Source organism: Lissotriton helveticus, chromosome 5_1, assembly GCF_964261635.1.
Source record: "Lissotriton helveticus chromosome 5_1, aLisHel1.1, whole genome shotgun sequence".
Lineage (NCBI taxonomy): Eukaryota > Metazoa > Chordata > Amphibia > Caudata > Salamandridae > Lissotriton > Lissotriton helveticus.
The window spans coordinates 436,522,701-436,536,267 of NC_136065.1; the positions used below are offsets into that span (position 1 = coordinate 436,522,701).

At 42.8% G+C, this 13,567-nt stretch overlaps 1 protein-coding gene across 1 annotated transcript in view; it reads right to left on the reverse strand.

Annotated features, from left to right (window-relative positions):
* The window catches only part of CCDC27 (coiled-coil domain containing 27), a 295,166-nt gene that overhangs the window by 104,906 nt on the left and 176,693 nt on the right, over positions 1–13,567 (reverse strand). Inside the window, exon 9 of the mRNA XM_078640960.1 lies at positions 10,485–10,677. Within this exon, the coding sequence (XP_078497086.1) occupies positions 10,485–10,677 (193 nt within the window). The remainder of the gene's footprint in view (positions 1–10,484; positions 10,678–13,567) is intronic.

Genomic DNA, 13,567 nt, shown 5'->3' on the forward strand with positions numbered 1-13,567 from the left:
GCACTACACACACCAGTAGTTCATTTCCTTTCTCTTTTCAGCCACTGTGTAGGGATTTAAGTTAGTTTGTGTTTGTCTTTGACCCCTTGCTACTTTTTGTTGAAGTAACTGTTCCTAGGGATAGTAGTACTGTTGGGTCGTTGAACCATCCCTTAGACCCTCTTTCTCCTGGTTTATTGAATGTTCTTGTGCAGCTGCTGAGCTGCGGGTCTTTTTAATCCCAAGGTTGCACTTTAGATCTTGGACTCATGGTAAGGACGTTGTGTGAACCTCAGGGTTGTTTCCTTTTCTAGCATAGTCTGTTGCCCACTAGTCTGTGTTAAAGATGGCCACTGTCGCCGGACTGGCGTTCGACGAAATGGAAATCCAGTCAATTCTGTCAGAGAATCCTAGTGTCCTAGATATGTTACCACCTGCCCCGGTTACGAGCGAAGATGGGTGGGCCAAAATTCTGCTATTGAAAAAAAGTCAGTCAAGGATCTGTGTCCATGGAATTTCCATGGCAGAATACCTTCGGGGTAACGGTGCCCCCAGTGGGCTTATCGTTACTAATGCTCGACGCTTGTTTTTAGACGACAAGGACTTCCTACGCGATTGGTCTCTGATCGCCTGGAAGTGCACGAGAGACTGGCTGTTGCTAATTATTAAAACGGCAAAAAAAGCTGCTGATAAGATTTTAATAGAGATCCAGCTCTTGGAAGGTCAGATCCAGACAACCCTCACAACAAAGATCTTTTCTAAGAATCACGATGAGAGCAACAAAGCTAACAAGGAGTTTAGGGATTCTATTCTGTTCACCAAACTCGAGAAATGCAAGGAAGACCTTGCAAAATTTGCCATGGATAAAGTTTATCCATATACTAGCGAGAATTACATACTCATGCCTTTTAATAAGAAAGGCAGGAAAGGGAGCTCTACTTATGGTACCTCTAACTCTAATACAGAGTCGAGCGACTCTGACACTCCAAACTCTACCAATACCAACAACAATAAGAGAGGCAGAGGATACAATAGGAGAAATTGGAGTGGACACAATTCAAACTATGGTCCACCACCACCGCCTCCTTGGTGGCAACCCTTACCTTGGGGTACCCCTACTTATCCACCTCCAGGAGGTCCTTTTGGTCCCCAAAATTTCTATCCCGATTACTCACAGCAGCCTTTTTTAGGCTATGGCCAAGGGAGACCGAGAGGCCGACGCAGATCCCAGCAGCAGGGTCAGGTGCAATGGAACCTACCTCCTCAGACAATGGACCTGAGGAACGGGAAGAAGATCCCCCAAGAAACACCAGGGACATCAGCGGGACCTCTCTCGTAATCAATCTCAGTTCCCATACCATGTCTGCAATTGAAGAACAAGTATTGAATAGAGGCCTTGGTTTTGTCTCTACGAATACTGCAGATCCCTTCCTGACTAACATTGAAATGAACATGTTTTTCAGGAAAATCAGATTGCACTTCCTTTTTGCTAACAAAGAGGCACAAGATGGCAGTAATGAAACCCCTGATGACAATACTGGCTTAAGGAACCCTTCGAGATTCAATCCCACCACTATAGGTCTACCTGCCAAAGTTATGGCATTCGAAGAAGCAGTGGATCATGATTTACAGATGCTTCTTCAACAACATCACAAACCCTTTATCAATCTTAGCAGAAAAGAACAAGTAGCTCTTAATGGTTTAGCTAATAATTCATCTGTCACAATTAAGCCGGCAGATAAAGGGGGTGCCATAGTCCTTTTGGACACCGACACCGATCAGGAAGAATGTTTGCGACAATTAAGCGACAAGAAATTCTATCGCAAATTGTCAACGGACCCTACTGCTAGACTGACCACCATCATTGGTACCATTGTTGAAGAAGCTTTGGCTGAAGGATGGCTCATGGAGAAAGAGGCACAATATCTTTGTGCAGGTAATCCAGTGATGCCATACTTCTATGTACTGCCTAAGGTACATGAACCCCAGAGACCACCACCTGGGCGCCCCATGATATCGGGCATAGGCTCGTTGCTCGAGCCCTTATCCACCTTTGTAGATTGCTTCTTGCAACCGCTGGTTCTAGAGATGCCAACTTATTTGACAGATACTAAAGCAGTGCTTAGAATTCTACCAGAGGTGAATTATGATATTGAACAAGATCTTCTAGTCTTCTTTGATGTGGAAAGCCTCTATACTTCCATACCCCAAACTGAAACTTTGGAAGTGATAGAGAGTCTCCTTGAAACTCAAGATCTTAACTCCATTACACCTGTGAGGTTGATCATGACCCTGGCGACCTTGGCCATGACGGAGAATTTTTTCATGTTTGAGGACTCTGTGTACCTACAGATTAGCGGGACCAGTATGGGCAGCGTTTTTGCCCCTAGTCTCGCTAATCTGTACGTGCACAGTTTCGAACAACACCATGTGCTCAATGTAGTCAATCCATTCCTAGAAAATGTGCGTCTATGGAAACGATACATTGACGACGTCTTGGTGGTGTGGCATGGTTCAGTAGACGATCTCCACAAATTCCATGGGTGGTTAAACGAGAGAAACCCCTTTTTGAAATTCACCATGGAATTTAGCAGACACCAACTATCCTTCCTTGATTTGCTAGTCACGGCCACTCCCACTGGTTTACATACAGAAATATACCGTAAACCAGTGGCAAAGAACTCATTATTGAGTTATGAGAGCTTTCACCCTAAGGCACTTCTTAACAACTTGCCTTATGGACAATTCCTTCGTATTCAACGCAATTGTTCAACCAAATCTGCATTCGAAGAACATTCTCTGACTTTAGAGAAACAGTTGATTGAGAAGAAATACCCGAAAAGACTGATCAGGGCTGCTAAGAAACGTGCTTCAAACAACAACAGGGAAGGCTTACTAGAACTATTGCCTCCCAAGCCAACATCAAAAAGGATAACATGTGTTAATACTTTTAGCACAAAGTCTAATCAGATCCAAAAAATTGTGAGGAAGCATTGGGCGATCTTAAACACCGGGAGTGACACGACCACTTTATCTCCTGCGTTGTTCGCCTTCAAACGTGGACGTAATGTTCAAGATCAGCTGGTCCACACTAGACCAAAATACACGAGTCCACGACCGATAGGGACTTTATGGGATATGCCAGCGGTCACAGGACACCATCCCTGTGGCAATTGTGTAGCTTGCTCTTTAACAACGAAGTCTACACAGATTGATATTGGCACAGGTCGTCCCTGGGAGCAGCGACGATTCACAAACTGCAACTGCCAAAATGTTATCTATTTGATTACATGTCCCTGCAACAAACAATATGTAGGTATGACTACGCGTAAAGTGAAGACAAGAATCTCTGAGCACAAGAGCTCTATCAGATGCTGTAAACAGGCAACAAGACTGACTGCTCCCTATATAGAAGTTGGCCATTTACCAACAGAGCTCAAATGGACAGTCATTGAATAGCCCATGATTCCACCTCACATTACTGACATTAGTGGCTTTTTTTTCAAAAAAGAACAAAGATGGGTGTACAAACTCAGATCCGACAAAGAGGGCCTTAACGAGGAAATTCCTTGGATGGCACTCAAATGAGGACACCTGACAGCGTACAGAATGATTATGTTCAAGATGACTGCATGTGCATTTATTTGGATGCGTTATTTGTGTCTTATTTCATCTATCTTTAGATGTCTGAGGGCAATACTTCTATGACGCCACAGCAAGATAGCGCATTGTTAGGCTTTTTGCTAGATATAGCACGTGTCAACTTAGTGGCAGCACTGTAAATAAGAGCGTGCTGTCGCATAAAATATGCATTTTCCATTCTTTTACGCGCGCAGAGAAGAGCTAGCTGCCTTCTGACACTGATGACAACAATAAAGCATCAATATCGATATTGTCTTTCACACAGGGCACTTTGTCTCTTTAGGTGCTTGTTTTAATCCTGATACGCTTTAAAGACATGATTGACCCTTATGGTGCACTTTAAGGCATTCTACAACAAATTACAACGTGCCAAATAAGTGCAAACAGAGAGATATGCGCGCACAGCTAGAAACAAACTTCAATTCGCATGATGCCATGCACGTCGCACACAGACGGACGTCATCCGGTCGCAGTTGTTGCCGGTGACGAGGTGGAAATATAATGGCAGATTACGCGCCACGTCGGTACCTCCCACGACAGCCCAGAGGGACGCCCGGGGTACCGACGGACAGGTAGGCGCACACACCATTTCTTTATCATTTTTCATCATCAATTGGGTGGCGTTCGAGTACGCGATTGGTAGTAGCCTTGAGAGTTACATCCTCCTCTCACGATGTACGGAGAGGTGCCCTTTTACCACCTTCTTTTGAATACGACACGCCCTGCAAGCCCAGTTTACCGAACTGAGGGCTATTGCAGACGTTAATTTGCAAAAATGTCCATTTGTGACCTTTCGACTCCGATTTTGATCATCATCTGTGGGTCGGACTGCTTTTAGAGACCTTGACATCCTTTAATAAGCGTTTCTTTAATATGCGTTCTTATGGAAACAGTAGCAAAGGAATTCGGGCTGTTTAGGCTTTTTTCAGTACACCTATGCAGCAACTGGTTCTTTACCATCACTAGAGCTAAGACGATAAAACAATATGTTATACTTATACTATGACACGGCAGTACTTGTGTAATGACTGTCGGTGTATTCTCCTCAAATGGATTTGTGGCCTACGATTGTTGCTAGAGTATCGTGACACCCTGAGTGTCCTAATTTTCCTTTTCATTTATTTCTTTCGCTACTTTAGAGCGGTGCCCTGTTTTACCTGCGCTGTGGCCAGGTGAGGTGGGACTTCTCTCTCCTGCCAATTTGGTAAGTGAGAAGTCATGAGCTTGTTGCTATGCACAGTGGTGTATGATATGTACATGTAGGGTACTACACTTCTGCTATATACAAGAGATCAATTTGTGTTAGAAAGAATGTGTTTCAACACAGGGCTCTATATCTAATTTGGTATGTACTTTGTTTCTTCCCTTCATGTGTGTCTCATCGTGAATGGATTCATTCCTGGCATTGAACTACACAGTCAGGAGAAGGACGGTATCACTAGATCTCAGGTGATATCTGTTTATTTCTTTCCTTTTCCCACTAATTTTTTGTAAAGCAGTAGCGTTATGGTCCTGAGGAAGCAGCTAGATATCACGTGGATCTTATCAGTCTGCAGAAACATGTCGACCTCTTATTTCCAACAGTGGTTATTTGTTTAGACCACTACGCACTCATTTTTAATTTTAGGATTGAAGTGAACCTTAATAAATAATTTTTTCACTTCCCTACCTAATTTTATAATTCTCTCCACAACTTCACTTTGCACTTCACTTGTTCAGCACTGCTTTTGGTCACCATAATACATCTAGTATTCCCCTCACACTGGACACCACAGGTAGGATTAGGCTTTCAACATCTGCCAGTCCACTGTGGGTCCCAGTTTTTATCTCTGAGGGTGAAGGATCCCAGATGATGAAGGGCGGATCCGAGTGGTGACTGATGGGAATCTTCTCTCAAGAGATAGGAGACCCTATGTGTGATTCGCACTACACACACCAGTAGTTCATTTCCTTTCTCTTTTCAGCCACTGTGAAGGGATTTAACTTAGTTTGTGTTTGCCTTTGACCCCTTGCTACTTTTTGTTGAAGTAACACCTAAGAAGACACCTAGGCACACACAAAAGATCAAGCTCGCTCACCCAAGCTTACTCACATATACACATAGGCAAACATTCTAGCATGCATGAGCAATATGCATTTCTCAGATTCAGCCTTGTACTCCTCTCCTCACTTACCATCTGCCAGAACCACACAAGGCCAAGATCACAACTGTACTAGTCCTCCACCACCAGCAGCTCGCTCCCTCCAGCAGTCACAAACACACATACGAAGACATAGAGACACATAAGAAGACTCAGGCAAACGCACAAGGGTTACACAAGCTTACTCACACATACATATGCACGCATATTCTCACATGCATGAGCCATGCAAATCACTCAATCTCAGTCCTGTTCCCCTCAGATCACCAACATCTAGGGCAGCAGCAGTGGACCTGGCTCCCAGCTACTCACAGTCACAGTTATGACGTCCGGCTCCAGCATCTTACGGGTTTAGGTATCTGTGGCAGCTGGTGTGCGAAGAAGACATGCAGTGAAAGGTGTCATCAAACCTCAGAAGGCAGAAAGCTCCTGTCTTCAGTTCTCTGCCTCATGAGCCCTGAGGAGACCTAGCACTGACAGAGCCAGGGCTGCAGGGGCAGGCAGGTGCCGATAGGTCGGGGCAGTGGGCACCAATAAGAAGCAGGAAGTGCCGGGATGTGGGTAGACAGAAATGGTTACTTCCTGCTCTCTGTCCTTCTCAGGTCAAATCTCTTGGTCTCAGTGGCCAATTCTTTGAAGGGTCGGCCAATGAGAGGGAGTTGGAAATCTGAAGCCTGGGCTCAGCTCATGTCGAGAGCTCATGGCAGCCAACTGCTCAAACCGAGCCCTGGAAAACCTGTTGGTTTTGTCATCATCTGCCTGTCATCAAAACATTCACATAGATGGCCATGCACTACCAAGGTAAAACTAAAGGTGGACATCCTTGCAGGCTTTGTCCTGCTGCACTCATATTGCCAGACTGCGCAGGAAATCAGTCTGTCAATGAACCCATACTCGCTCTCTCTTTGCTGGTAGGGTATCTCACACAATATGGGCCAGCAACCTCCAATGCTTACTCTTGCACCATTTGAAGCCAGTCAGAGGTAGGCTGGAACCACATAAAAGCCATGAACAGCAGGATAACCATGCAAACATAGTTCTAACCCACATACGCAAACACATTTCCCTCATTGATTCCCACCCTTGATCAGCACATTTAGACCTTAGATAATGGTACTATTTGAGAGTGGACACAACGGTTTAAAAGCTCATCCTTATTTTCCAAGTTCCTTGTTCAATTTCAACTAAGTGGGGAAAAAATAACAGGGACAGTAACTGTTAATACAGTTCATTGTGAGATTAAAGTGTCCATGGTTCCTTAAAGTGGCAGAAAATGGTTTCTGATTTAGGCTCACATATCTATCAGGTTCTTTTTTTCGTTTCTTTTAATAAGGCTTGGGAAGGCAGCATCAGAGTGGTGCTTTTAAAAACCTTTACGAATGTAAATGGCTATTTACAAAAAGAGTAAAAAATGAAGCACTGTTGGTTTATTTATGGAATCAATTGAAATAGTCTTACTATTTAAAAGTATTCAGAGATCACGGACATAAACAGAGACGGTCAGTGCTCACGATTATCAATAAAGATTAGAAGATGAGGAGCTGTTGCTTGTGACCTATGACCTCAGGAGGGGTAAGTGTGCCAAATTTGCAGTGGCTACGCTACTCCACTCCAATCAGCGGTACAAAGCTCCTGGTTCCCAGGCCCCAAATCAAGCCCAGCAAATGGTCTGATAGTAGAGACACTGTGATTGCCCGTCTCTTCTTAAGCTGGCATTACTTTGGGATTTCATCAGCTGCATTTGACACTGTTCACTACCACGTGCTACTGCAACGTTTTCACAATAAGGGAATCCATGAACATGTTTTTAAATGGTTTGCTTCTTATCTCAAAGACAGACAAAGTGTGGTCTACCTCCCCCCTTTCACATCACCTCCTCACATTTCACACTGTGGCGATCCTCAGGGATCCATCATATCCCCTCTATTATTGAACATCTACGTAACCCCCTTACCAAACCTGATTTAATCATACAGCCTCATCTGTTACAACTAATACAACTAAGCAGATTACATCCAAATCATTTTAACAGTGGATAGCACCAAAGACCTCTACAAGTCAAAACTTGATGACTGCCTTCATGTTATAAACATATGGATGATGAATTCCCATCTAAAGCTTAATGACGCAAAGACAGATATTATGACATGCGGGCAATGGCAAAACTTCCAGCCTCCCGCCATATGGCTTAGCCTTAAGGAACTTGAAGCCCCTCTGACAACATGAGAACAAGTGAGAAACAAAGGAGTAACCTTGGATTCAGACCCATCCACGGATACTGCATGCTAACAACATCACAAAGAGGGCCTTCTACACAATGAAAACACTACTTCAGATCTTCCAGTACCTTGCATACCAACACAAACTGAAAGCACTCCTCACATTCGTAATGTTCAAGTTTCTCTAGCTAGCTGCGCTACCTGCATACCAGCAACAGAGCCCAGAAAAGGTCACACTCTCAAGTACAGTCCTCACCTTACAACTTACGAATTGTCACAGGTCAACCAGCAAACTGCTTTCATTATGCAGGTAAGCAAAAAAGGGCTGACTCGTGATTTGCTGTGGCATTATAAAGTTATGTACTACCATATATAACAGTTATGGCTCACAAAAAAACTAACGCCATATTAAGTACCATTCAGCAGCAAATTGTTACTTATACCTCATAAATTCACATTAGACATATCTGCTATGAGGGTTCTTCATCATCGGCACTGTACAGCCAAAAAAACAAACAAAACCAAATTAACAGGTTGAAATAACTAAAAAGATCTGTCATACCTTACTGGACAATTTGGAGGACTTTAACATTATTCATTGACTGCAGCTCCCAAATATCTAAACAACCTGACTGCTTCTTTACATCTCACAAAGACATTCAGATATGGTATGATAATGAGAAATATACATTCCAACACATCTCTCCACTTCTCTCTCCCTCCAACCTCGCCAGGTCAGGACGAGTATACAAGTATACACAAAATTTCAGAATGGATAACTCAGTGCAATAACTAGATATGCAGACTATAAAATATGTAATACCATAAAGGTACATACAGAGCTGTTCTAAGCTAGCAGCATGCTGAAAACGATAAAACTGTCTGTCTGCCTCTTACACTTCATCATTCAACACACTGATACAATCTGTGGACAGAAAGACAGACAGATATGAAAACCGCACCTCTGTGGACTTCACGTACAATAATGGAAACACTATCTATATAGGATCAAAATATAGGATCAAAACAAAAACAGCATCCTTCTAATCACACACTCTGCATGGTGTAGTGTGCTACCCAAATAGGCAAGCACCTCTGCACCACAAATAGGGGTATTATGTGCTGCAATACACTACAATGTAGTACAAACTCTGGCCTGGCATCTCTGCCGCCAGTCAACTTGGGGTTGATGCTTCACCCAGCGACCAGAATGTTACCCTCTCAGTTTACTCTTTTTCTGTTCAATGAAGGGGCTACCATCACTGCCATATATCCAAGATCTCACAACATCCATGGCCATCATCTTTGCAAATCAAAATGCCTACTATTGAACACATGACTTCACTCCTGGGAAGAACAGAGAAAAATGACAAATTTTATGCATGGAACTTTCAGTAGCACTGTATACAGTTTCTGGATGCTTAACCTGTTTCTACCATTTATAGGAATACATGTGTTTTCTCTAATATTTCTACAAGTTGGTTGGTTTGGTTATTGAAGGTTGTTAATATAGCTGGTGTTGTGCAAATGATAGGTTGCTTGTTTAGTCGCTACTGAGTTTTCGGGCCTATTCCATTACAACCACTTGCCTGTTTTAGTGTCTGTGATTCTCTGATGATGAACAATCCTGTGTTGTCTTTCCCACATTTTGGTGGGAGCCATTTACAGATTCACTGGAAGTTCAGCTAATGGATCCTTTTATACAGACTGACTTAGACAGCCTGCCCATCATTGAGCCAAACACTTCTTGGTGAGCATACATTTTTTGATGACAGCCAAGCTCTAGAAGACAGGTTCAACTACTTGTGGGTTGCTACTGCTACACAATGCATGTCTTGGTAGTACAGAAAGGGTTTAAAAAGGACAAGTCACATCCAAAACTACTGAAAGAGTTTGAGAGGGGTGAACCAAGATAATGAGAAACCGACTGTAAAACAGAGAGATAGAGAGAGACAGAAAAAGAAGCAGAAAGAGAGAGAGAAAGAGACAGAGATAGAAACAAAGAAAGCACTTATGTAGATTTGCACATGTTTAGGCTTTGGCACAAAAAAACAGATAGGGGCTTATTTACAAGCCCTTTGCGCTGCTGTTACATCCCTTTTTCCCATATTAAAAGTAACTCACTGGCGGCGCAAGGGGCTTGTAAGGAAGGCCATAATGTGTGTTGTTTTATCAATGACAAGTTGAGGTACACAGAGCACAATTATATGTTCTGATCAATAATAGCCCACCATCTGTGCAAAGAAAGACCACAATCCCTCTCGACATTTGCATAAAGCACATTTCACCACTTTGTAATAAAAAAAGTAGAACATTATAGCCCTACCACTGGCTTTTTTGCATACAATACTTAGCCTTCTCAGCACTTAACGTACTGTATTCTAGCCCACTTGTGCCAATCCTGTAAAAGTGATGCTTCATCTCAATCTAAACTAGAACACTTGTACCCTCCAGACCCATCCCAACATCTTACCTCATCTACGTAAAACCGAGCTCCACCCACCTGTGCATATATCATAATCTGTCTTCACTTGCTCCAGTTCTGCTACCAGCTGCTGATTCAGGTTTTGCAAGATGCCTAACTCAGCCAGTACCTCGTCCTTCTCAGTTTGTGTTCCTTTGCCAGTTGATTCACTTCCTGTGTCACCGGAGCCTGCGCTGCTTACACCTGAGCTGGGGCGCGGAGTCTCTAGATTCTTGGAGATAAAATAGGTAGTCTAAAGATTTTAGCCATGTAAACAACTTAGTCCTGGGTCAAAATCAATAAATTAGTTTCTTAGCATGACACAACTGTTAGATGTTCACTGTCTTTACAAATGGGAATGGCACAACAAGTTTAGTGCCACCACAATAGGTTGTGGCGTTCATTACACCTGCAGGAATTAAAGGAGCACAAGAAAGACTTTCCATATTAATTTCATGCAAACTCCGTTATGTAGAATGGAAGTGAGCCAAGCCTGTTTAGGATTTTTCTTATAAAGCCAGCTCGAAAATGAATGATGCCATGTAGTCTCATGATGCACCCACGTGACTAGCCCACAAAGAGAGAGGTTTGAAGAAACTGTATATTCTACAGATTTTCGGCTAGTAGCCAAGTGGTCACTTCTTCTAGACACAGCTTCAACTGACTGGCTGAGAGAGGATGGGATGAAATCACTTATCTAGAATTTGGGAAGTGAAATGCGACCAGACAATTGTGAACTTCACATAGTTCTGCAAAGTAGCTAAAATATTGACTACCAAAATGTCGTTAAGTATATATAGGTAAGTATGGGTTTACTAAACTTAACTCTACACATATATAACTTGACATTACACATATATATTTATATATCTTTATCTAGCTAATCTATCTATTTTTATATATATCATCATATAATCTTTATTGCAATCACTTAGGATCATAAAAGACATTGACAAATATAACATCAACCCAACCGTATGGGGGTGGTAGCATAATGAAACATAAAATGTATAAATATGGACATTCTTCTATTAAAAATATATTACATTTCATAGATATATAAAGACATAAAACTTAATTCCAGTAAAAGTCCGTTCTACTAACTATTTAAAATCTAAGGAAATACAATCATTGATGAGCACAATTATTCGGAATAATTAAATAGCAAGTATATACAAATTCATAAAACGGCATATCTTAAATCAAAATATTTATAAAGGGAAGGAGAAAGATCCTGGTGCCTGGAACAACAGACAATTTATGCAATAAGCTGCTAGCAGCAAAATATTAACCTTACCATTCCATTTTCTGTTATCGTCCTGTACAGCCGTTGGTGTTTCTCGGCCTATTAAATTTTTACATTTTTTCCACGAATTAGCCACATGCAACTTAGGAATTTATATATATATCCATTCCAATGATCTCGCTAGTCAAAGAGTCATCTGCACCACACCAATAGAGTCCCACACGAGCTACACAGGAACAGTGGGATGCTTTTTAATCCTTTATTCGTGAAACAACACCGAACACCGGGACTCCAACGTGTTACGGCTTGTGCCTTCAACTGGGCAACCCCAACTACCGTGACCCAGGTGAATTCAAAGTAGTCCTTTGTTTATTGCACTTCCCATTTAACAAGCACTAGACTGTTGTACAACAATCTGTGTGATACAACCCAGCGCCATGACAGTTGCAAACACTGAGATAGACATAAACTTGTAACTTTAAAATGCTCCTTCGACTTCTACTACATTCATCATTACACATTGTATGTTGCAATCCCCTCAAAAATACAATACTGCAACAAATTGAAATACTCTATGTGTGCAAATGCTCCCAGGTGCAGTTTTTAAAAATAAGTTCATCATCACATATACATTTCATAATGATTCAAAGAAAAAAAACTGTGCCCTGTTTCCTCAGAAATTTGCCAACTTAGCATAATGGTGAATGAGTCTTTAAATATTCTTCGTTGCAATTATTAGTATGGGACTAGATTTAACATTACAGACTTTTAATTAATGTATCTAACATAATGATAATAAATAAGTTAAATATATAGTGTTGTGCAAATATGCTAAAGTGCAATTGGGGACCCAACTAGGGATGTCACATACAATTGTCAATCTGGTATAGTTAGGACCTTGTTTCCATAGTGAAAGCGTTTCTTGTTTTGCCAGTAACTTTGGCGCCATTTGATGAATTCTCTGAAAAATTTCAAAACTAGTTTGCCAATCACTTCCGCAGTTGTTTTGAACATTTCTGGATGATCCGTCAAGCGGGGACCGGTAAAAAGAGGGGTTTCTAAATGCATTTACCCCATGCAATTTCCTTAAGGGATTTTAGACATAACTACAGCCGAACCACTGAAAGGAATTACACCAAATTTGGCAAAAAGGTAGCTATTGGTCCAGAAAGTGACCTTTTTGTAAAATGGTCACCCCTCTTCGAGCCCCGGGGACTACCACCTCCCTGGGGCTATAAATAACTTGTGTAGTGGGGGCTGCACAGACCGCCTGAACTCCAGAAACCACCACCTCCTCTGGGTTAAATATGGAGAGGGGGCTGTGCGGGCTCCGCACCGCAGGGACCACTACCTCCCCTGGCATTCTTTTTTTAAGAAAAAGGATGGGGTCAGCCGGCCCCACTACAGGGCCATTCTTGGTCTCAGGGACCACCACATCCCCGGGAAGGCTCATGCAAACAGAAGATGGGGACCGTGCAGGCCCCCTCCTGGAGCCATACATAGCCATGGAGACGTCCACAATCCAGGGCCAGCTACTGCTATGTACCGGGTGCCCAGCCCTGGTACATAGCGGCTTGTTTTACTTTGGCAGGAGCTTTGGCAGATCCTGCCAAGCAAAAGCAACCATTTGAGTTCCAGCTGGTGGGAGCGGTCAAAGTGCTCCTGCCTGCTGGAGGTGAGCTTTCATCTCTTTCCCTGCCCACAGATATGTGGGCAGAGAAAGAGATGAAACAATTTCTCCTGCATGGAAGGAGCTGCCTTTCCAGCAGCTCCCTCCGTGCAGCAGCAATGCCAGCTCCAGCAGGAGGCCGGGAGCCGGCTGGGACGGCTGGGTCCTTCAGGCTCGCCTGCAGTCTTGGGGAAAAACAGCAGAATA